The sequence below is a fragment of the Phoenix dactylifera genome, chromosome 4 (genome assembly GCF_051530095.1).
Source record: "Phoenix dactylifera cultivar Ajwa chromosome 4, Ajwa_hap1_PhDact_Kaust_v1.1, whole genome shotgun sequence".
NCBI lineage: Eukaryota > Viridiplantae > Streptophyta > Magnoliopsida > Arecales > Arecaceae > Phoenix > Phoenix dactylifera.
The window spans coordinates 53,614,829-53,638,970 of NC_143193.1; the positions used below are offsets into that span (position 1 = coordinate 53,614,829).

The 24,142-nt window shown below is 36.9% G+C and overlaps 4 protein-coding genes and 1 non-coding gene across 5 annotated transcripts; 4 read left to right on the forward strand and 1 right to left on the reverse strand.

The window, feature by feature from the left end:
• Positions 1–1,412: 1,412 nt before the first annotated feature.
• On the reverse strand, positions 1,413–4,051 carry WTF9 (Ubiquitin carboxyl-terminal hydrolase family protein). Its single transcript, XM_008779837.6, has one exon. It carries the CDS (start codon positions 3,441–3,443, stop codon positions 2,202–2,204), a length of 1,242 nt encoding a protein of 413 aa, XP_008778059.5. The 5' UTR covers positions 3,444–4,051; the 3' UTR covers positions 1,413–2,201.
• Positions 4,052–4,316: 265 nt separating this feature from the next.
• Positions 4,317–8,589, forward strand: LOC103697897 (chaperone protein dnaJ-like protein). Its single transcript, XM_008779838.6, has 8 exons — positions 4,317–4,546; positions 5,335–5,449; positions 5,628–5,741; positions 5,839–5,925; positions 6,480–6,556; positions 6,641–6,768; positions 7,073–7,209; positions 8,239–8,589. The coding sequence occupies exons 1-8, from the start codon at positions 4,338–4,340 to the stop codon at positions 8,314–8,316; spliced, it is 945 nt and encodes a 314-aa protein (XP_008778060.3). The 5' UTR covers positions 4,317–4,337; the 3' UTR covers positions 8,317–8,589.
• Positions 8,590–9,222: 633 nt separating this feature from the next.
• On the forward strand, positions 9,223–9,302 carry TRNAL-UAG (transfer RNA leucine (anticodon UAG)). Its single transcript has one exon. It is a non-coding gene; the product is annotated as a tRNA-Leu (tRNA).
• Positions 9,303–11,045: 1,743 nt separating this feature from the next.
• On the forward strand, positions 11,046–15,954 carry LOC103697898 (small ribosomal subunit protein uS11z). The gene is made up of 6 exons (XM_008779840.5): positions 11,046–11,200; positions 12,195–12,314; positions 12,401–12,446; positions 14,316–14,401; positions 14,491–14,620; positions 15,654–15,954. The coding sequence occupies exons 1-6, from the start codon at positions 11,198–11,200 to the stop codon at positions 15,719–15,721; spliced, it is 453 nt and encodes a 150-aa protein (XP_008778062.1). The 5' UTR covers positions 11,046–11,197; the 3' UTR covers positions 15,722–15,954.
• A 1,899-nt stretch (positions 15,955–17,853) lies between these two features.
• LOC103697899 (ubiquitin-ribosomal protein eL40 fusion protein) lies at positions 17,854–22,456 on the forward strand. Its single transcript, XM_008779841.6, has 5 exons — positions 17,854–18,031; positions 18,200–18,286; positions 18,549–18,651; positions 21,322–21,388; positions 22,205–22,456. Exons 1-5 carry the CDS (start codon positions 17,929–17,931, stop codon positions 22,229–22,231), a joined length of 387 nt encoding a protein of 128 aa, XP_008778063.1. The 5' UTR covers positions 17,854–17,928; the 3' UTR covers positions 22,232–22,456.
• The last annotated feature ends 1,686 nt before the right edge of the window (positions 22,457–24,142 follow it).

Consider the following 24,142-nt stretch of genomic DNA (forward strand, 5'->3'; position numbering starts at 1 on the left):
AAGCCTTTTATTTTATGATACAAAAGTTTTGAATGAATAACCATATAAAATTTTTGTTACAGTCTTGATCATGTCGAAAGGGAAAGAAAACATTTTGTGGCAATATTTTGCCAAATTATATCACAGTTTTCTTGTGATATCATACTATGGGCAACTCGAATCAGATAATGTTTTGTCATGTACTCAGTATTTCCTGCATCTTATTCTCTTTTATACTCCTAATTTCTAATTTTCTGGAAGCAAGGTGGATTCGTTTTCCTTTCTGGTCATGTTCTGCTGGCTTATCTTGTTACAATCTAGTTTTTCTTCTACAGTAGTATTAACTATTCTCATCATCTGTTTTGCAATACTTCTACTCATATTGCCAAGAACGATCTTTTTATTGAAATGTGCTTCGAAGTTCTGCTTTCTACTCGTGCTGCCAGGATGGGAGACCTATATCTTTCAGAAACAGATTCTCCTGCAATTATCCATTCATAAATCTATTTTGCAATACTTCTACTCATACTGCCAAGAACCATCTTCTCAGTAAAATGTTTTACAAAGTTCCATCCTCTTCCACCAAAAACAGCGACCTATATCTTCCACAAAAGGTTGCCTTTGCCGTTCATAAATTTGAGGATGCTAAACCTTTTACTCTCGTTCAAAGAGTGCTCCCTGTACAAAGTAGAATGTTGTTATGTCTCATTTCCGACAACCTGAGTCCTGAATTGCATGCTAATTTGATACATCAAGATCGCCTTCTCCAAAGCTGTCTAACTCAATTTTATCCTGAATGGTTGCCACAAAGGTTCTGCTTCAATTTCCAGTACATCAAATCGTTAGCTAAGACCTGTAGCCATGAACTATAAATGTGATTATATTTTGCATTACTTAAAAAATCATGAAGCACGATGCCACTGATAGAAGGGATGGAAAGTCCTTTTTCCATCTGCTTGGTATCAGCTTTCCGGAAAACCAAATTACCATTCAATCTTTTCCAAAACAAAAGTTTCTTTATAGATAGGAATATCAGAAATTGCTTTGTGCTTGCATCCTTGGGTTTCCTTTTTTCATGTAATCACTCACACCTCCATATAAGCCCCTCTGTGTTTTCAAATAATGTTTCAAAGGAAAATATGAATTTGTCCATTTGGCAAGATCATCCAAGGCAAGGAAAAGCCTATATAGGAGTATGGTCCTGAATATGAGAAACCAAAAATATCACGATCATATGTGCTTTAAGACCCCTAAGCAAAACAAAAGTCAGAAAGATCTTATGTTCTCCCTTCACAAATTTGAGCTGCTGCTGACAAAGTGAATAAAGTCAAAATTACCAGATCAGTTATAATACTTATCTTTTTTTGTGCATGGTCATCCATGGTCAAAACATCATCAGGAGAAAAAACAGCCATACAGTTTAAGTGGGAATATTTATTGCTAACACTTGGTTTGCATTGAAAAACTCATGTTTCATGTGGCCTTACAAGGTCAGAGAAGCAGAAAATGATTATAAAGTTCTGTTCTTTCGTGTAACTTTTGTCTATGGATGATCAAAGCATCCGTTGATCTTCACGTTCGTTATGATGCAGTTGAACGCAAAGAGTGAAGAGGCAAGAAGAAGTTTTGAAGTGATTATCCAGTTGATGCTGACAAAGGTTATATGGTTCTGTGAACCAAAAACCAGTGTTCTGAGTTTGCAGAGGAGCAGTCAATATTTGCCAATAAGACAGCAAAACATGGCATAGCCTTAAGCTTGAAGTTTGCGCCTAGTCCTCTCACCAATGAATCTAAAACCATAGACCGATTCCTACTAGAAAGGCCTTCATTTCTTGCAGCACTTATGAAAAGCTTTACTGTTGATAATTTAACTCAGAAATTTGTGCTTTTCATTGTTTGTTTTCAGAATAAAGCAGCTCAATTATGTTTCGACCAAAAATAGATGTCATACCACAAAAGCTCAGTTTCAGCCTAAGTGATGTTCGATCTCAATCAATTGGTTATAATTAATACTTCCAGCACGAATGCATGATCACAAGTTACACATTTCACTTCTAAAATTCTTAATAACCATATCATCCATGAGTAAATATTGGTAGCTTGCTTCATCATTCAATGAATAGATCAGCTGTTTCCTGTTTCCAGCTTCCAATATTCCTCGCACTTGTGATAAATTAATGCAAATTAATCTTTCCATCTTTGGTCCACACTAACTCGTAGCGCTAACTTCGCAAACTCTCTTCCATGCCTTCATCTAACCCATCATAATCTTCTTTGCTCTCAGAATCTACAGCCGCATCGAGGCTTTCCTCTGCATCATCTGCCAAAGGTTTCCTGCTCCTCCGGCTTCTCAGAATAGCCTCCGACTTATTCATCAATCTGACATATTTCTTCCTCACCTCGAGCATCGGGTGCTTCACGATTGTGGTGGCTGATCTGGCATAATAAGCCTCTTTGAGGACAACAAAGCAGGTCTTGTTCTTCAACAGGAGGTAGAACACATGAGGGTGGCGTTCAAATGCCTCGTGGAACTTTTGTGGCAATCCCAAATGCTTTCTGAGGCAGAGCAGTCTCCGCCTCTCGGCAGAATTATCTACAAAGAGGCTAAGCAGCTCATGAAGAACTCCAGCAACCCGCTTCTCTGAAATATCGCTGCTTGGGTCCAAGTGTGAAAAATCTTCGTAAGGGGAGACATAGGGAAGTTTCTGGAATTCCTCCAACCAATGCTCAATCTTTTGCTTCAAGCGAAGACCTTTCGAAGGGAAGAGAGGGAAAGGAATGGCTGATGGCAGTGAGTCCACAGTCCCATTTAACTTCTTCATTTGGTTCCTCTGAAGTGCAGAAAGAACGGGCTCATCTCGATCAATTATGGTGGTTAAACCCTGCTCCTCATCTTCCAATTCAGCGATTTGGAAGCACCCTTTTGAAATCTCCTCTGGCTTTCGAAGAAAATCTTCAGGCAATCCTAAGTACCACAGCATTCCCTGAACTATTCTCAATGGAAGCCTTCTCTCTCTCGACATCAGGATCAACCGCCTCAGCCTATCCACTATCTCCATCCGCCGTGTCTCATAAACTTCACGCTCCTCTCTGTCAAGCTCAGCAGCTTCTTCAGTCAGCTTGAACCATGGGAGGTTGTACTTGGGTCCTGTGAACTCCTGGAACACAGCTGGATACCGCCTGAGGAAGCTTGCAACACGGCCAGAGATTTCGAGCTCCCTCCCTCGCTTGGAGACAGCAGAGATGGGGATGCAGCCTTCGGATTCTCGGGCAATGATGTTCTTGAGGGAGACGAGTGGCCGGAGGTCTTTGCCCTTTGTGAGGATGTCAAGGGAGTCGAAGGAGGAGTCCTTCTTCCACTTCATCTTCACATCCACATAATTTGATCTCTGGGTGCAGGAGAAAGCTGGGATTTTTCGGAAACGGACGAGCAGTTGCCCTTGCTTTCTGCTGAAAAATAGCATTTTCTCTTGCCTCTAGAAGAGAAATTTTATAATTTTGAGAGGGGTTATCTCTGGGGTTTTGGGTTTATAGCAAAGCTCTACCCTTGTTATTGTGATTCAAACAGGAAGGAAATGAGGGATGGTTGTAAAACTCTCAATCCGTTCCCCTGTTTTCCTTCTCTATTAGTCACTGACCTCTCCGAGAGAAAGCTAGGGTTTTGAGAGGGTTTATCTCTAGGGTTTTGGATTCAGAGGAGAATTTAAACTGATGCTGTGATCCAAATAGGAAGAAAATGGGGGATGTTCGCATACCTCTCAAACTCTCCTCTCCATTCCCCTGTTCTCCATCTCTATTGCTAAAGTTGCCTCTTTTATCTCCTCTTCTTCTACCAGAGCTCCTTTAAATCCTCCCACCGATGTATTTCTCTTCGCTATCCTCTCAAAACTACAGGAAGGAGAGCGACGGAGGAGGAGGAGGAGGAGGCGGAGGCGGGCGAGTAGGCGGGTTGGCCGGCTGGCGGCGGCGGCGGAGGAGGAGGAGGGGGGAGAGCGCCGGGAGATGGTGAGGGTGCGTTGGGATGCGCAAAGGCATTACGTTCTGTGGGCCGGCATAACGTCAGTATATCACGACTTCCGGTCAGATCCAGTTGCGACTCTTTAGACAAAGCGGATTCGTTAAAGATACGGATTAATTACCCGGATCCGACAAGATCCGCTCGCACGTTAATAGACCGCAAGATCTGCCGACTTCTTAGCGGGTTACCGGATCCCCCATCAGGAACTGGATCGTCGCCCGGGTGATTGGACGGCAAGATGCTTCGGGTACTGGATTTGTCCGTTTATCCGGCCGTAGATTCTTCTAGTGGCCGTATTAAAAGACGGTCGCCGGGGGGAAATGGGGCAGGTGGGATATCGATGGCTTCGTCCATTGCCTCACCTTTCTCCTCCCTTCTCTCTCTCTCGGCATCTGTTCCTCCGCCGTCCAAGACCCTCGCTCTCTTCTCTGGCGCCGGCGGGTGGCGTCGGCCTCTCCGGAGAGCTGGAGGAGGGGCTTCTTTCCGGTTCGGTCCGGTGTGCTGTTCCTCCAGCGACAACTCGCGTCCCGCCGGCGATGATTCCTCGAGGTCGTGCCCGGTCCCGGGTTTCCCCCTTTACTTTACATTCCTTTAATTGCCGTATTTAGGGAAATCTTCGATTAATTTGGTTCTATTTTGTGGTGATTGGTCACTAGAGGATGGAAAAGTCAATTTCTTGAGAAATGAATAGTTGAGAAGGAGGATTTTGATGACTGTTAAAGTCTTTTCTTAGAACTTATCATGTGTTCCACTTAGAGGAAATGTAGATTCAAGTATTCTGAAAAATTCCATTTCTATAAGAAAACTAAACTATGCTTCCATCGCCCAGTTTAACTTCGATTCTGTTTATAATTCTTGTCTGGCAATTTGATGTCCTGGTGACAATTTCTCCTAACAAATATTCAGCCTACTGCTCTTTGGTGCCGTCATCCATCTTCTATTTTCTTTTCATGCCTGGGCTTGACAATTTTGGTTGTCCATCACACTGGGATATGCTTGTTATATTAATGGGGTTGTACTTACCATTGATGTCGCAGTGTAGTCAAGCACTACAAGTAAAATTGTTGTGCTCCCACAGGAGCCATGACTAAGAATCTCATAGAAGATGATTACTAGTGACTAAAGTGTGTGCTTTCTTTTCTGTTATTTTTCGAAAAAAAAAATTAAAAATTAGAATTTAAACTTTGATGCTATGTCTTATCCAAGATGCTCAGTAAGTTGACAAGGATGTATACAACATTGAGGTTTTAGAGGTTTTTGCCAATATGTTTATAAGTAGAACTTCAGTACTAAATTTCACTAAACTACAGTCTCATTTAGTGTTCCCTTACGTGCAGCTTTTGCATTATAGAAGGGCCAGAGACAATCCAGGATTTTGTTCAGATGCAGCTTCAAGAAATTCAAGACAACATTAGAAGTAGGCGAAATAAAATTTTTCTTCTCATGGAAGAGGTGATTCACAAACATGATATATTTATTGTTGTGCCTGCTAAAGTTTAGTTTGTTATGGATACACCCGATGCACCCACTTTCAAGATGCACTTTGGAAAATTGATTGCCTAAGAAGCTATACTGGTGGCAAATTGTGGTTTTATTAGATTTATCTTATGCTTTTGACAACAAATTCTAGGTTAGGAGATTGCGGGTCCAACAGCACATAAAGAGTGTAGAATGTGCCAAAGAGAGCAGTGAAGAGAATGAGATGCCTGACATTCCATCAACTATTCCATTTCTCTCTCATATGGTGATTATCTGACAATTTTTTTTCTTTTTGCAGAAAAATCATGGTATTGGTTTGTTTAAAACTTTGCATTCTAATTTTGTGGTTATTCCTGAACCAGACGCCGAAAACCTTAAAGCAGCTATACACGACATCATTCTCAGTTGTATCTGGGATAATAGTCTTTGGAGGCCTTCTTGCACCAATAGTAAGCTGAAACTATTCTATTTCCCTGTTTTGTTTTTCTAGACTTTTCTGTGCTTTACATTTCTGAACAATGAAAAAGTTGCTATGTGTTTGATATGTATGTATATGTGCTGCTTTTATTATCTTTAGTTCATCAATCATGCAATGATGTATGTTTCAACATTCAATCAAGTTGTTGTTCCCTTTTCGATTGTTTCAATTTCTTGTCGGCTCGATTGATGAATTATACTGTATAATGAACAATTTCTAGTTCTTCTATGTTTTAACGAATGCTGTGTCTATCACACGTTTGTTAGTTATGAAATCAATTTTTTGTTTATTTGAATTAAATGAATATTCTGGACAGTAGCAACCTGATTGGACCATCGGATTTGCATTTTGGAACCAAAACATTAGGTTCAGGATCTGGATTGTGAAATACGTAACAGGGTTGTAACTTTTATGTTATAAATCATGTGAACACTATGTAACCAATTAAAGGTGTATTTTTTTCTTCTTTACGACACATTTGCTATATAAAATATATATATAATATTTGAGCTGTTTTTGCCACAGCTGGAGCTGAAATTAGGACTTGGTGGTACTTCCTACGAAGACTTTATACGCAATATGCACTTGCCAATGCAACTAAGGTATGTTGCAAGTTGTCGCATGCTGCTAGATTTTGGATAAATTGTTCAGTTGCCTAAATTTCATTCTTTTGGATGGTGATTCAGTCAGGTAGATCCCATTGTAGCATCCTTCTCTGGTGGTGCAGTGGGTGTGATATCAGCCATGATGCTAGCTGAAGCCAAGAATGTCGGGCAGCAAGAGAAAAAGAGATGCAAATACTGCCATGGCACTGGTATGTATTAATTTTGTATAAGGACATCTCTGTGTTTTTATGTGGAACCACAAGTGCCCATTAGATGAATTAAGTCACAAGTATCACTATAAGATGATAACATTATCTGCCTGCAAGGGCAGTTGCTGCTCTCAATGGTCGCAATGAGTTACAAAACCTAAAATGATGTATTTTTGTTGTAAGTTATTTACTGATATTTAGATACTCTTCCGTATGAGTTGCTTTCTGTGCCTGCTGAGAGTTCTTTTGTATAAATCTGGGAGAATTTCCGCAGCATTTTCTTATATATTACTTTGGACCATAGGATATTTGGCTTGTGCTCGATGTTCGGCCAGTGGTGTGTTCTTGAGTGTCGAACCAGTTTCACTTCCTGGTGGATGTGACCGCCCTTTGCAACCCCCTACAACTCAAAGGTGTCCAAATTGCTCGGGTGCTGGAAAGGTATGACATATCTGCTAGAACAGTCAGTCAGTCACCATTATAATTTTTGTTCCTTGTATTAGGGTGGGATGGGTATAGGGTAAAAAAAAGAGGGGATTAGCCCCTTCTAATCCTGGAAAAAAAATTCCTTGTATTGCTTTTGACAGTACTATGAATTTTCTTTTTCCACACCAGAATTCTCTTTCTGATATTTATGTTATGAAAGAAAAAGTATCAGCTTTTCTCCAAATAAGTTGTCCTAAACTATTCTCTTTTTGATATTTATGTTATGAAAGAAAAAGTATCAGCTTTTCTCCAAATAAGTTTTCTCCAAATAAGTCGTCACAAACCATTCTTTTCCACACCAGAATTCTCTTTCTGATATTTATGTTATAAAAGAAAAAGTATCAGCTTTTCTCCAAATAAGTTGTCCTAAACTATTTCTGAAGTTGTTTTCTGGGAGCTATAGCACATGTATGGTATTTGATACTGGTGCTATAGGGATGGTGTGGCCAAAGAAATCTAAGCAGATTCATCTTCTTCTTGTTATAGGACAGTAAGCCAGACTTTGCAGAGCCTGCATCCAAATATAAGGCTCATGATTTTGCCTTGTATATGGTCTCACTTGAAGCATCATTGTCAAGGATCCATAAACTAGCTTCAAAGCTAAATCCATGTTCCCTAATTTGTCTGGACTGTGATTATTTAGGAACTGAAGTAGTCATCTAGAACATTTGATCCTTTTTGTTGGTGTAGTCAAGCAATGACTCTGAGGAACTAAACCCTGGACGTGGCTGGCTGGCCTGACACTATAGAAAAATGAAATTTTATGACAACTGTACAAAGTAATGTTGATTGTGTTACCTTATAACCTTTTAATGTACATCTTCATGCAATCAAAATTTGAAACTATGTCGGCTATGCAATTTCTGATATTTTTTACTTATCCATGTTTCTGCACCAGTTGTTTGTTGTAACCTTCTGAATTGTGGCTGAATTTTATGGTGTACCATGTCACCCTGATACCATTCAAAATTTCATTTTCCCTAGGTGATGTGCCCAACATGCCTTTGCACGGGAATGGTTATGGCAAGTGAACATGATCCACGTATAGATCCATTTGACTGAAACAGAGGACAAGAGATCTCACTATAAAAGTCCAGTGCTAATACTATTGTTATTACTGCAGCATGATGTTGCTGTAAGCCTTGTATAACTGCTTTGTTATAGTTGAGAGTTGAAATTTTCCAAGTGGTGTTGTAATATGTTAAACAAATGCGCTTGAAGCGGTGTTAGGTTACCTAGGAAGAGGTTGTTTGTCATTGTGTTATATGATCTTTCAAGCTGTGTATCTGAATGAAGTGATTTAAGGAATAAAGAAACACGTATAGTTGAATATAATCTGTAACTAATTCTTGTGTTGAAGTTTGCAACTTGATGAAAGCTATATACTTATTTATTGTTGACAGGCATATATGTTCTTTTTGTGATAGTTGGCATAATGAGAAATTGTTTCTAGTTGATTGAGCAGGGATTGACTAACAGGAAGCCCTTGGCGCTGAGGTTCCGATCATGGTGTTTGCTTTCTTATTGGTACATAAGACTGGCTGGTTGTATGTTTCAGTTGGATTGCAAAGTAGCGCCGTCCTTGTTAGCATTCGTTTTGCAAATAATGACTATTTAGTATTTAAGCGATGAGATGGTATCATCAATGGATCAGAGGTTGTGTTAGCCATTTGGGGTGTTTCTCGACCGAAAAATTGACAGCAGGTAGCTATGTGCAATATATATTAGGAGGCACAAGGAATTGTTCAAAATGGTGAAGGTCCACTATGTTAATGTTTATGTTCGTATGAAATTATCATAAGAATGATGGGACACATTGTGCTTGCCTTTTTGGTGAGAATAGGAGTGCTTGGTTGTCTTGCTAAAACATTTTATTCAGATTATTAGGGACAATTTTTGTTGATTAATCTTATGCCTTAAGGCCAGAACATAGGATAAGTAAGATGCGGAGAAGGGTTTATTCAATGCGACAGTTTGGCCGAGTGGTCTAAGGCGCCAGATTTAGGCTCTGGTCCGGAAGGGCGTGGGTTCAAATCCCACAGCTGTCAAAATTTTTTCTTTATTTCACTTTTGAAATCTTCTAAAATATTTATTTAATTCTTTCTACAAGGTAAATGTAATTAAAAACTCCCTTTTCTTCAATATTTTCTAAAATATCTAATATTTACTGTTTTTTCTTTTTAATATCTTCTAAACTATGTATTTTCTAAAAATTTTGATTCTCCTTTCCCATAATAGAAGCAAAAATATTTTAAACGTCCCATTTTAATTTTTTAAATATTTTTTGAAATGTTTCAGAAGAAAAGTGCAACTAAAAAATTACAAATTTCCCTTTTCTATTGTTGGAAAAATAAAGGGAAATGATGCAATTATAAAGAAAGTAAAAACATTGTAAATTAAAAGTTTCACCTTTTGCTTCTATTATTGTTTTATTTTAAATAATTATAAAAATTAACTAAAAATCAAAATTCCGTTACTACTAGTCTTTAATGTTTAAAATAAAATAAACAAGAAAAATATAAGTATAAACTATAATGATATATTATTTTATTAGCAATATATATATATATATATTTATGTAAACAAAAAAATAATAGTAAACTACATCATATATACCAGACTTAATGTAACAATCAAATAGAGTGCACACATAAGATGAAAAATAAAAAGTATGATAAAGGTTAAGATTAATTTTGAATAAAGAAAATATAGAAATGCAAAAAAAGGTAATTAAACCTTACAAATCAAGATTAAAAATAAAAGGAACAAAAGTAGAAACATAAAAAATGTTTTATTAAAGCATAATGAACAAAATAAAATAAATAAAAGATAGACAGAAGATAGATTTAAAAATTAAAAATTAGATGCTAAACCGTAAAGATACTCTTATATAATATGAAAGTTTAAACTAAAATAAGAGAGAAATAGAGTTGGTAAAAGAATAAATAGAAAATGTAACAGATAGTCCTAATACACTCATATATCAAGATATTCCATATGTGGTATTGTATATATATATATATGTACTTTAGATAATAACATGGTTTGGAAATATTTGAAGATGTACAAAGTGAATGAACGGGAAAGGAGGAGATAAAAAAAAGGGAGCTTTAGGGGGAAAATTCAAAAACTTACTTTCCTTGCCTATTTATTTATTGTCTCGTACCATATATTCTAAAAACCCTAATGATCATGATATTATATGCACCTAGATGGAAGTTTTAATATAATGGTATTAAAAGAGCAAGGCATGGAGAGAATGAAGGTTTAGGAGTAGTGGTTTATGGTTCGGAGAAGTGATAAAGGGATGAATGGACTAGAAATGTCGTATCGAAATTTCATCCTAAATTAGAAAAGTATGATTAAAGAATAAGAGATAATATGGAAGGAAGGAAAGAAATAATATAAGATGGGATCATGGATCAAAAAAAGTTGACCATGGATTGGAGGAGTGTCTGAGTGATGAGGAAGAGGAACATATTCACAATTTCATCTTATTTGAAATGGATAATTAAAAAATGAGAGATAACGATGGAAAGAAAGACATGACAGAAGCATGGGTTAGGAAAATCGTAGTTGTTTACGAAGGGGCCTCTCTGTCTCTCTCTCTCTCTCTCTCTCTCTCTCTCTCTCTCTCTTTCTGCACCATTCCCGGGCCGGGCTGTGTTCCCCCTTTGCAACCTGTTCCAATTGGCAGTGGTCTCGACCCATTTTACCGACCAATTGACGAATGACAGCCCACTAGATGCAGTTTGGCCCAAACCTTCGCTATAAACGTACAATTGGGCCAACGAGTGGGAGTCGGCGGGTTCGGCCCAGTTTCTCTTCTCTATATTTAGCTTACGGGAACGGCGGAACTGCAGCGAAAGCGAAAACTAGGGTTCTATCTTCGAGCAAACCCTAGCGCCTCCCCGCCGTAGCCCGCTTAGCCGCCACCGCGACCATGGTAAGAGACATAAGGCGTCTACGGATTCTCCTTTCGACCTCTCGGTCTTTCAATCTTTTTTGCTGTTTTTATCTATAAGCTTCGATTCCTTATATTTTTGTTTCTCGGTTAGTCTAATCTTTGTGAAGCACGATCCGATTCTTGGGTTTTACCCAGCGCTAGAAGATTTTTAGAATCCTCGTGTTTCTGTTTTTTTTGGGACTTAGTGAACTGATGGAAGGTTTGGTTTCCTACTATCTGTTCCTCTGGATTCTTGGTGAGGAGCTTTGAGATTTGAAGCTCTGTATTCCAAATCGGAAGTGTATGATTTTGTTACTTATACAAGTCACGTTTTTACTATAATCTTTGGATATTTTAGTGTTTTTTTGGTTCGTTTCTTGAGATGCATCATCTGATCTTGTCCAGATTTCTTAACCTTAACTTTTCTCCCTTTTTCCTGGATTCACTGAGCCGTCAGAAAGATTTAGCTGCAGTTCTTAATAAAAAGCTCGAGATCACTCTTTATGATTTTTTGTATTTTGAAGCTCCGGTATGTGATGTCTTTATCTAGGATTGCATCTCATATTTCAGTCCTGACAAAGGAGTTATTTTTGTGAGTCTTTTTTATGAAATCTCGTGAATTTATGCAATGAGCAACATCTAGTAAAATTTGCTATTTGGCAGAATGATGTCTACGCACGAACTAAGACATTTTGATCCATTTTTTGATCAAAAAGAGTATCGGGTAATTGGTTCTATTAAATTTAGTTTAAGTTCGCATTGTTTTTGGTCTGTTTCTGTGCTTTTTTTTTTGTAATTGTCTGCATGTGCAAATAGGAATTTAGTTCAAAATCTTTAATCTGGGTTTGTTACAAGCGGTCTGTTATGACTGCTATAACCTTTTCATGAACTTTTCTCAATCTCTATGCTATGTCTTAAAATTAAATCTGCTATAGAATGAAATTTTAGCTTAATTTTCATTGGGCTCTCACATTTAGTGGTGTTGGGTTTACAGTCTAGAAAGAAGACCAGGGAGCCCAAAGAGGAAAATGTGACACTTGGACCAACGGTGCGAGAAGGAGAGCATGTGTTTGGTGTCGCTCACATTTTTGCATCATTCAATGATACTTTCATTGTGGGTTTTGATGCCATTTCTTTATTTACAATAATGCGCATGTTTCCTGGTCTTTCTATTGACTGGATATTATATTTCGGTTGCAGCATGTTACTGATTTATCTGGGAGAGAAACACTTGTTCGCATCACTGGTATGGGAATTTTGCTTGGGTTGCATTTGTTATTTTCAAAGTTTACAGTTCTTTATCCTTTGTTTGGAGATGGATTTATTTTTTTCTTCAAAAGGATTAGTTGCGGTGCAGTGTTTGTTCGAACTTAGTAAAGTTGTAAAATGATGGTTTGTGATAAGATTTAGGAGTAGAGTCATTACATTGACTGTATCCTTTTATCAAGTTGCAGGATGCTTGCATTGTGGTAAGATGTGGAATGATTTGTAAAGTGAAATTGAAACTTATATTTCCTTGATTGCACTACTGAGTAATGGTAATGTTTGCATTAGATAGACTAAGAGAAGAATGTTGAGGCAAATGTGTACTATTAACTTGGATAAAAAAGAACTGCCTTGGAGGAGACATAGCAGCAATAAGAATGGAGTTGTGATAAGTGTTTGTGATACCTCTATGCATGGAAGACAAAGAATGTCCTTTTCAAGTCTGGGTTTATATGCAGCTCATACTTTGGAAAGGATTTAATTTGAGTATATGCAGGAGTCATCAAACAATTAAATCTTGATTAAACTTGTTCAAGTTTTATGTTTGATATTTTGGTTTTTAGCTGTTTATTATTCTTTCTCAGTATGGGACATTCATAGATCTCTTTTGTTTCCCAAGTATAGCGTTCAAGATCTTGCCTTCCTTTGACGACATGGAAGTGTTTTGAGTCATAACCGTGCTATATAATGTTTAATATTTTAGGCTTTTATTTGTTATTTACTATTCTTTCTCTGCATAGAACTATCATAATTTTTTTTTGTTTAATTTTTCTTCCCAAGCATGGCCCTTAAGAAAGCCTTCCTTTGATGATGTGGATGCGTTTTGAGTCATAACCATGCAATATTGATGCAGGAACCAAAGAGTCCTTCTTTGTGTTCTTTCCTTTTTCCTTTTCCTTTTGGGTGTCTCAATTATGGCATTTGATGTCTCAGCAGTGAATACTATAAATGATGGGACAGCCTTTTGTTTCTCATATATAGTGATTCCACTGTGGATATCTCTTTGCCATTGCATTCATGAGATGTCTAGCTCATGGAATAGGAAGATATTCAAGTTAGATTTTTTTTTTGGTACAGTGCGTATCTCTTGCCATTGCATTCATGAGATGCCTAGCTTATGGAAAAGCAAGACATGCAAGTTACATTATTTAGAACATAGCATCTGTTTTGTAAATACAAGCCTACAAGTTACATCACTTTTTTGTATGATAGGTCCAATAGATGCCTGAATATTATGCTTACTGAGGTGTCTTGGGTGCAAGAGTGATTGATTTATAAATGTTTGAAGATTGTTCTCTCTTGAATTGGAATTTTGAGGCATATTGGTCTTAATATAACTTTAGAATGGAAGGTGGTTACAAGAATTTAAGAGTATTGTTGCTTCAACTCTTTTAACCCATGTTTTTTCACATATGAGCAACCTCATTTTATCAGTCACTAGAAGGCAATACTCAGATGTGCAGTCATTGCTGTTGTATATTTCTTGCTTCTTGCATTCTTAATATCTTATATATCCAATATGAAAATTTTGATACTTGTATTAGTATGTGTACTTGCATAAAAAGTAAGATATCTCCTTGATGTAAACTTTATCTAAGTTATTTGGTACTGTTTTGTGAATCGGATTATGTCAGTTTGAAAAAAAAATGGAGAAAAACAAACAGATCATATTAAATAGTAGGGATGCAGGTTTAAAACCTAATAATCGGATTATTGCAGGTATGTATAAACTTTTTTTGTGAAGCATTTAGTTCAGTAATTGAAATCCTATTTTTTTGCCTTTTAGAATACTTATTGTTTTGGATTGCTACAGGCAGTCTAAGACATAGCTCTTAACTTTTTTCAACAGGTGGCATGAAGGTTAAAGCTGACAGGGATGAATCATCTCCTTATGCAGCCATGCTTGCAGCACAAGATGTTGCTCAGCGGTGCAAGGTCTACTATTATCTTGAGCTATTTTGGTTCAACTACATTTGTTCTTCTCTAGTTATTATATTTATTTCCTTTTTCATCTATGTTTATAGGAATTGGGTATTACTGCTCTGCATATTAAGCTTCGTGCCACTGGTGGAAACAAGACAAAGACTCCTGGTCCTGGTGCTCAGTCTGCCCTTAGAGCCCTGGCTCGTTCTGGAATGAAAATTGGGCGTATTGGTAAGTTAATACTTTAATTTGATTAGTGTCTATATTTCGTCCGAACTATGTCAGCTTTGTAGGTTTTGTTTTCTGATTTGGGTCCTCATGGTCATAGTTAAAGGATATGGGAATAATTAGTTGGAGATGCATTTACCTTTTCATCCAAATTTTATGGAGAAATGCATCTGTGAAACTCATCATGTTTGGTTTTCCTGGTAGCAGGAAACATCTGGTAAGGTGCAATCTAAGATGCATCATCATTATAATGTACTCATCTTATAGTGCGGATGGTAATGAAATTGTACATTCTCGTGGTTCGCTGCATCTATTGTCCTCTAGATGTTTATTTTTAGCTTGCTTTGCTCTGCTGTGTAATGGTAGTGGATTTCCAAAATGGTTTCGATCGACCCCACCTCGATCTTTTTCGCATTCCCACTTCAGCTCTCCATGTTTATAACAGAATTTGGATAGCCTTAAGTCTATCTTATGAGTTATTGCTGCTGATGCCAATTTGCATGCTTAGTGTCGGCCTGGTCTGGGATTGTGCTTTTAAGCAATGCTTTTCAAGCGTGGGTATATGCTTATTCTTTTGTAGGACCGAATTTTGTAGGCTATGCTGTTTGTTTGTATCCTTACAAGTCATAAGTATGCTTGTTGATCATACAAACTAGAGGTCTTTATCGAGACATCATTTAAAAATGCATCGTCACTTAAAATCGAACAATTCAGGAATCACATTGTTGATATTCTGTTCACACGGACTAAACTTTGTATTTTTGTTCTCTGTTCTCTGGTGTCCAAATTCACCAGCTATTGCTTTGGTGGCTTGGATTGAGCAGACTATTTTACTACCAGCTTCATATTTTAATTGGGAATAAAAAATCCACTGTCTCATTATCTGATCAAGATACCTGTTACTTAGGCCAAGTTTTATGCATAATTGCCATTATGATTATTTTTCATTTTAGTCGATGCAGGATGAATATCCTGCTCCTTCTGCCGGGGTATTTTACTAACATACTGTATGGTCTTGTGCTCTTTTGCCCTGCAGAGGACGTCACCCCCATCCCCACTGACAGCACCCGCAGAAAGGGTGGGAGAAGGGGGAGGAGGCTGTAACTTCTCTTCACCTTTATTGCAGAGTGTCGACAGTTCTCTGCCGCTGGCTGGGCAATTCCTCTTAGAATTTGGGATCAGTTTTGTGGTTTCTTAATGTTTATCTGGTTGAATGATGATTTAGTTGATGAAATCTTCTTGGATTATCAAGTGATACCATCGTGGTATTGTTTAGACCTGTTAGTATTTGTTTTATCATAATTGGAGAATCTAGTCAACGTTATGAACTTGTTTAATGCTGTGCTTGTTGCTGTAAGCCATTGCATTTACCATTCTTCAGTTTATATGGTTTTAGTCCTTGATGAGCGGTAAAGCATAAACAGAAAGGCTAGATTAAAGAAAACCCAAGAGGAGGTTGGTACTTTATATGTGTTATGTTGTTTTGGGGATCACTATTCATTTAGATCCTTATGATTGGTGGAGTTGCTTGTTATGCTGCTAAAGTACCTTCTTAGGGTACTAATTTATATCTCTAAACTAGAAGGAGCTAAATGTAATGACATTATCCGGTCTGGAGAGGATGTGGTAGGTCCGAGATGCTATGCTTCATTGGCTGGTCTCCTGGCTAAGCGTTTTAAGCTCCTCTTTGTAATACGGGGATTTTGAGCATGAAAATATTTGTTATATAGAGATTTTTGGATTAGATGAGTGAAAATACGGCAAGGTTATACCAGTGGAATCAGGCTTGGTGAGGTTGTGTATCCTTAACCATAGCAAATGGTTTAAGTTGTTTATAACTACATTAAGTTTGCTGCTGCTTCCCTAAGTTTCGAGTTTACCTTTTGCTTTTCCAAATGATCTGCCGGTCTCGGTTGAAAAAGATGGGGAAATCTCTTGGTTATGTGGTTAAAGCTGTAAGGAAAATATTCAACTCTTTGCTATGGTTTTCTGGTCATCTCCCCACTCTCCGATCTATCTCTTCCGCCGTCATCCCATTCTTCCATCTCATCTCCGATCTCTCGTAAAAAAGCAAAATATAATGATAAATCTTTTCGTTTTCTATTGCCTACATCAACAACTATTCATGTTTCCATGTAGTGACTCGAAAACTATTCTAGAATGAATGCATGGAACGCTTGAAATGAAATTCAAAGGTAAAACCATCAAATTTTTTTATTAATATAAAAAAGTAATGATTTCAAGCTAATTGTATAAAATATGTAAAATGAAATTCATTGGCAAGTCTCTATTTTTTATTAATTAAGTCAACATTCAGAATTCCCTAACACCATATAATGATGGTACTGTTCTAGGGAAATTGTGTGAAAGATATGAAATAAAATCCAACAATAAGACTATGTATTTTTTGTTAATTATATCGGCACAAAAATTTGTGCTAGCTATATGGTGATTGAAAAGTCATTCTAGGGTGATTATGTGAAACATGTGAAATAAATTTGAAAGATAGAATCTTTTCTGATATTATTTATATAAAATCTCAATGAATCATGTCTTTATATAGTTTCATTAGAACCAATCCAATTTTATGATATGAGACAGAGAAATAAAATTGAATAATGAGTTCCTTTGTTTCTCATTATTTATATTAACACCTGAAAATTCATGTCTCTTTAGAGTGATCATAAAATCATTCTTTAATTATTATATGGAACATCGAAAATGAAATTTAACGACGAGTCACTCTATTTTTCATTAATTACATCGACATAAAAAATTCATATCTATATACAATGATTATAAATGAACCATAGAAAACGAAAACGAAATATAACTTCCTACATTATTGTTAATTGTATTAAGATGTAAAAATTCATGTTTCGATATCAGAGAGATAAATATTCTAATATTCATGCAGAGAGGAAGAGTAATTTCTGTCATTTAATAGTTAAGCTCTAGCTTTGTTGCAATCAAAAACCTAATTGCAAAGGTATATTTGCAAAAAAAAGAAAGGATACGGGGTATAAGAAAACAGAATTTTTTAGGGGCAAATACATAGTAAAGCATGTGAAGAGATGCAGTCATGTAAAAGCCTCCATGATGCAGTATATTTTGACCTCGTCACATCATATGAGGAATACCACATCGGGGTTGCTTCCAGTTGCTACATCCTGACCGTCCATCCAAGGAACAGCAATCTTAGCACACCTGTGCCGACGAGCGTTGCCATATAAATAACCACACGACGTTAGGGTTAGGGTTTTCAGAGTGGAAACGAAGGAGAGGAGGCGGAGAGAGATCGAGCGATCAAGATGCAGATCTTTGTCAAAACCCTCACCGGGAAGACCATCACCCTCGAGGTCGAGTCCTCTGACACAATCGACAACGTCAAGGCCAAGATCCAAGATAAAGAAGGTTCTCCCCTTCTCTTATCCTCCCCCCTCTCTCTTTCTCTCTTTGCCCAATCCGTTAGATTTGATTCAATGGATTCTTTTTCTTCTTCTTCCTACATTTTGGAATCCAGTTTCTGTGGATTTCGTTCATAAAAAACCTAGCAGATGCTTAAATGGTGTTTTTTCGCAGGAATTCCACCGGACCAACAGCGTTTGATCTTCGCCGGGAAGCAACTCGAGGATGGACGAACGCTAGCTGATTACAACATCCAGAAAGGTGCAACCTTTGCCTCCGATTTCCTTTCTTTTCGTCTCCATTCGATCGAATTATATTTGATTCAATTAGGGTTTCTACCTGTTCCTCTTTTGCTCTCATATTTTATTGCAACGCGAATTAGTTTCTGCACGATGGGGTTGGATTGGTTATTCTACGGTCTCTTGCTGTTTTTTGTCTTAGCTAAAGCGTTCTTTCAAGTCTTGTTGTTTAGCGTTTCTTGGTATGATTTTGTGACGAGGAAGTTGTTGTGGTGGTGTTACAGAGTCGACACTTCATCTGGTGTTGAGGTTGAGGGGTGGTATCATCGAGCCCTCGCTCATGGCCCTTGCCAGGAAATATAACCAGGACAAGATGATCTGTAGAAAGTATGCTTCTTGTTCTTTCTCTTCTCCAGTCACTTGTTTATTTTACTGTGATTTTTTTAATCTTGTCGTGCCCTAGTATAATCATGACCTTCCAGTATGATGCATTGTAAATTTACAAGAATATAGTTTGCCGTCTCATTCTGTTATTTTCTTGTCGCAAGTGCATTATCTCTAGTCGTGGACTATTAAAAACCTTTCGTACTATTGCATGAGACATTAGTTTGGTACCATGGTGTCTTTCTTTACCCTACAACCATCCTTCTGTGCTTCAGTGGGACTTTAAGCTGCATTTTATGGGCTTTGATGCTATTGATGTAATATCTTTCAGAGGTTCTATGTTTTCTTCTGTGTGATTACGGGTTTCTTGTCACATTATTGGTAGCTTGTGGCTTTCTTCTTCCTGGGTAGCTGATCAACTAGAAATTATGGAAACTAATATCGTTTTTAGGCTGATGTTAATAATATGAATATGTTATAATCTTTGAGCTCCTTCCTGTGCTGCAGTCATGTAGACCTGTTTCTAAAGGTGCAGTTGGATCAAAGTATGGTTTGTTGGATGCATTATATGAAAAATCAAAACTCAATGTTTGCCAGCTTGTGAACTGAAACATCCTGGTTTCATCATACTGCCTTTGAGTTTTGTCAAAAATTTTAAACACATTTTACCAAGCTAGGGTCGTTCCTAATTGTAATAGATTACTATCATACTTTTTTCTGCTTGGTTTTGACTTTTTACTAGATATTATTCTGGGAAATTTTCCTCCAATTATATTGGTTCACAAAGAACTGGATGCACCATGTTAAACACATGCTCTAGTGAAAGACCAAGACAAATCAGTATTTGAGATGATCTTTGTATTCACACTTCTGTACTCTTTTGTAAATGTTATACATGGTATAATGTTAACATTGTTATTGTTTCCTATATAATTTTTCTTCTTTTTATAATTTTAAAATGTTATTATTTGTTTTGACTTGTTTAAACTATTTGGTATAAATTAAATTGGCTAAAGCTGTTTCGTTTTAGGCATGGTTGTAACAAACTGACTAAACAAAATGTGTTAATATTCACCAGCTTTACATGAATGACTAATATGAGTTCTTTGTATTCACACTTTCTGTACTCTTTTGTAAATGTTATATATGGTATAATGTTAACATCGTTATTGTTTGTTATATTTTTTTTCTTCTTTTTATAATTTTAAAATGTTATTATTCATTTTGACTTGTTTAAACTATTTGGGATTAATTAAATTGGCTGAAGCTGTTTCGTTTTAGGCATGGTTGTAACAAACTGAGTAAGCAAAATGGGTTAATATTCGCCAGCTTTACATGAATGACTAATATCATTTCTTTGTTTGGGTAGCTAAGATAATACTATAAGGACTTGATTAGTTTGTTTATTTTTTCTTTTGTTGGTAAAACGACTTCCGAATGATTTTTTTGGGGGGAAATAAATGATATCTTTTGATCACCCATGTGTGATTGTATCCATGTCTTTTTCTATTCATAACCTGCAGCATGGTGGCCACAAAACTCATCTTGCATCTGTTTTGAACTTTGGTATGGTTACCAGCACGCTGTCAATTATAAGATTTACTTGCCACTCCATGATGACAATGTCTTTAGTTTTGGCAGTAGGTTTTTCTATCATAATGCATTCATGCTGATCACAGCTGGTGTGCAAATCTTTGTCTTTGTTTTAGACTTGTAATGCCTTCTTTTCTTTGCAGATTGTATGATGTCTATATTATAAAAAAATGTATTGACATTTGCTAGTGCAACCAGGTCATCATGTGAAGTATTTCTCAGTAATACTTTATATGAGATCATAAGTATCTTGTCTTTACAGTATAGAGATTTGAAATTTCCATCTTGTTTACTTCCAACAAGGTAGATATGTTACCCTTTTCCACTAGAAGAAAGGTTATAGATAGGGGAATGTGGTTAACTGTCAATGTTGTACCACTCAACCATGGAAAGAATTATAAATTATTGTTTTTTTGAAGTTCTACTATGTTTCTTGGTTGAGGTTTGTTAAGAATATATCTCATGGCTATAGTTAGAACACCGTATTTCATTCTTTTGTGGTTATCTTTGAAACATTTTGTTAAAATATCAATCCAAAAGATTTACTTAGGCTGACTTCCTTTTCCAGATTATTATGTGCAAGTTTCAGCTCTCTTTTTTTTGCTAGAGTTATTGTGTATACAGGTCGTGTCATCTTATCTGATGTCATTGCAAAATGAAGGATTGATCAAGTTTTCTGGATCTATGATACTCACGAATGATTTTTACCATTGCTGCTGTAACCAATGTAACACTCAGATGGTGATAAATGAAATGATGGATGATTAATTTTCATCCATTGCTTTTTTTTTGGTGGGGTAATTATTGATATTTATTACTTGTTCTGCTACAAGACTTCTAACAACTAGTTCCTTTGTTTATCATTTTTAGGGTTATCTTTGACCATCTTGTTTTGTCATTGGTCTATGCGTTTCAGAATTAAGTTAACTGGGATAGTTAACTGAATCTTTTCTGAATAAAATGATGCAAAATGTTTTTTGCTGCATTGGCTTCTTCTAGCAAGTAGCATACTTTCTTACCAACTGCAAGTGTTATTTTGCCGCCTTCTTTGCATTTGATTATCTCCTTTTCTGTTTTCAGGTGTTATGCTCGCCTGCATCCTAGGGCTGTGAATTGCCGTAAGAAGAAGTGCGGTCATAGCAACCAGGTACTCCCTCCCCCCTTTGTTATTTTTCCCTTTGAATGCCTTTGACTGGTTGTTCCAGCTTGTTAGGCTAGGGTCAAGACGGTCTTCTGTTGATTATATTTTTTTTCAGAAACTGTTCAATTTTGTATATATCCACTGAATTCACCTGTAGATCAGATTTCCTTGGGCAGGAAGTCGAGTTTGTAGAGTTGATGTGAGTGGCCAGCCAAGTGGTATATGCAAAGCTCTGAAATGAAGCTTATGAATTTTTAAGATTTCTCATTGTCGGTTCAGATTTTGCCTGATCCAACAATGTACAAAATCTTAACCCACACCCATTCCAACCTCTTGAGCTGTACCCATCCATTGGTCGTTTTGGATTATCTGTTTGACCATAATGTAATCTATTTTATAAGACTCAAATCTCTAATAGATCTATACTAACCTATCAAATTCAATACTTATGATTCTTACTAGTTAATTTTTAAAATAATTTAAACAACTAATATCAAGAAATTGGCCATTCATTCAAAAAAGTTCTTATCCATTCAATCCAGTCTAAATTATTTAAATTTAGATAGAGCTCTATCCTCATGTTCCATGCCAGGTCAAAGCTGATTCATATACGATCATCTAAAGTTTGGGTTGAAAAATCTTAAGTCAATCTCAACTAACAAACTCAATCCAAACCTGACCCAAATGGTATCCGGTGGGGTTGGGTTTCTCGGTTGGGTTAATTTTTGCCATCCCTGTGATATATCAATAGACTCACATAGTTTTTGTCCTATGCTGTTCTTTTGATGTAAATTTTGACATAGTGTATTTTCTGTCTTGCAGTTGAGGCCTAAGAAGAAAATCAAGTAAACCCTGCCTGAGCTGGATTCCGCATTTTTAGCTGTTTCTGATTTGGGATATATGAGACCTTTTTTTTTGTTTCTGATATGCATTTTAAGCTGCATGTTATTTTTCTTACCCAGTTTATCAGGGAATACAGACTGCCTTTAGGTTCTTGATAAGTGCTGGAAAGGTGAATTTTCAATGCATGTTATGTCTTTTCGGAGTAATGCGATCTGTTCTTTTCTCGTCTTACGGTTACCGAGAAGAATCTCACAATGAAGTCACTCAGGTGACTTGCGCCAATTTAAGCAATTTTACAACTTAAAAATTTATAAAGGTGACTTGCGTGCGTATGGTGGTCTTAGTGATGAGCATTACGGAAGCACAGCAGTCGTGTTGTCAATGAAAATGGCCAGTTTTTAGGCTTATAGAAAGAATTTCTAGATTACAATCGTTTTTTTTTTTTGTTCTGATTACAAATGTTGAGCTGGTTACAAATGTTGAGCTAGTTATAAATGTTGAGCTAGTTATAAATGGTGGTCTTATAGAAAGTAACACTATCCCAGAGGATTTACTGATTACAAATGTTTGAGTTCAGATTCCAAATGCCGGTTCGAATGTAGTGAACTGAAATATGAGATCAAGTAAATTCGTAATTTTTATTTTGAACCTCCTTATGGATCCAGGAAGTGCGGCTCCTTGGAGCAGCGGGTTCCATTATTGTGAACGGTTGATGGTGATCCTCAATGAGACTTGTATTCTGAATTGGTGCCATGATGTGGTCCTTTAAAGGTCGCTCTTTTCAACTCTTCAAGTTTCATCAAAAGCTTGAAACTCCTCAAATTAGCTGTCAGATGGCACCTTATTAGAGGGTTAGCGTCAAGATGTGGACCATTGGAGGTTGTTTGCTTCAACCCTTCAAGTTCCTTCGCAGGCAAAAACTACCCAGGGGAACCTGTCAGGTTGGTGCAGTGCCATGATGTGCTGCTTTTTAGATTGCTGCCTTCCATCGAAAGGTTTCTTTGAAGTGAACAACTTTTAGATCCCTAAAAGACTTATCCTAAACAACTTTTAGATGGCAAAAGACTGATTCAAGCTTTCAATCCACTTAAAAAAAAAAAGGCATTCAAGCTCGCTTAGCATGCTTGGTTTGATTTCATATGCTGATCGTAATTCTCGGACTTGATGCATGGCAGCATGGGTGCAACATTTGCAAATTAAAGTTTACCTGAATGGAAGCAGATTTTGTTTTTTTTTTGTTTGATTTCTTATTCTAAATACAATTCCAGACTATCCTGAGGTCTAACAGCAAGATCCTTTCCATGCACTGCATGCGGATGAAATAACTTTAAATCAAATTGGTAAACGGAGGGAAAAGAAACTAACCGAACTGAACTGAATATGCTGCTTTCTCTCAATGGGGACTTGGAAACTTAAACGGTATACTCTTGATCTCTTCAATTCAAAATTGAAAATAAGGAAACAATTCAAAACTGAAAAATAATAAAAAGAGGAAAAAAAAAGATGCCATCAGTTCTCATGCAACAATTTGAGGAGAGGCTGGTGAGTCTTTAGATAATGCACGTCACAATTTGGAAGCTTTTCTTCTAAAACCTGGTCAATTCTCCCTTTATGAGTATTCTGGTTTCTTCTACAAAGCACTGACAGGCCATTAGACCTGCCACTGACCTACCACCGTATTATGGAGCCATATGGATACCATTAGGCTGCCTTGCAAAAGTGGAAGATGATCTCATGCACGAATCTCTTGGTTTGTGTCATGATGTGCGATCCTCCTATAGAACTGCTCTCCTACTCCCCTAGTTCCTTCAAAAAGATTGCACCCACTCCTCATGCGAAAATCGTCATCACATATGAATCCACAGCCTCCCAATCCAACTTTTGGGGTCCCACGAAGAACATTCTCTTTTTTCAAGT

Bases quoted from the DNA above. Each gene is read 5' to 3' on its own strand.
- LOC103697897 (XM_008779838.6), top strand. From the start codon at position 4,338: ATGGCTTCGTCCATTGCCTCACCTTTCTCCTCCCTTCTCTCTCTCTCG. The intron at 4,547-5,334 runs GTCGTGCCCGGT...CCTTACGTGCAG, and splicing joins GCCGGCGATGATTCCTCGAG to CTTTTGCATTATAGAAGGGC. The intron at 6,557-6,640 runs GTATGTTGCAAG...ATGGTGATTCAG, and splicing joins CACTTGCCAATGCAACTAAG to TCAGGTAGATCCCATTGTAG.
- LOC103697899 (XM_008779841.6), top strand. From the start codon at position 17,929: ATGCAGATCTTTGTCAAAACCCTCACCGGGAAGACCATCACCCTCGAG. The intron at 18,032-18,199 runs GTTCTCCCCTTC...GTTTTTTCGCAG, and splicing joins CAAGATCCAAGATAAAGAAG to GAATTCCACCGGACCAACAG. The intron at 18,652-21,321 runs GTATGCTTCTTG...TTCTGTTTTCAG, and splicing joins GACAAGATGATCTGTAGAAA to GTGTTATGCTCGCCTGCATC.
- WTF9 (XM_008779837.6), bottom strand. From the start codon at position 3,443: ATGCTATTTTTCAGCAGAAAGCAAGGGCAACTGCTCGTCCGTTTCCGA.
- LOC103697898 (XM_008779840.5), top strand. The intron at 14,402-14,490 runs GTCTACTATTAT...CTATGTTTATAG, and splicing joins ATGTTGCTCAGCGGTGCAAG to GAATTGGGTATTACTGCTCT. The intron at 14,621-15,653 runs GTAAGTTAATAC...TTTGCCCTGCAG, and splicing joins AATGAAAATTGGGCGTATTG to AGGACGTCACCCCCATCCCC.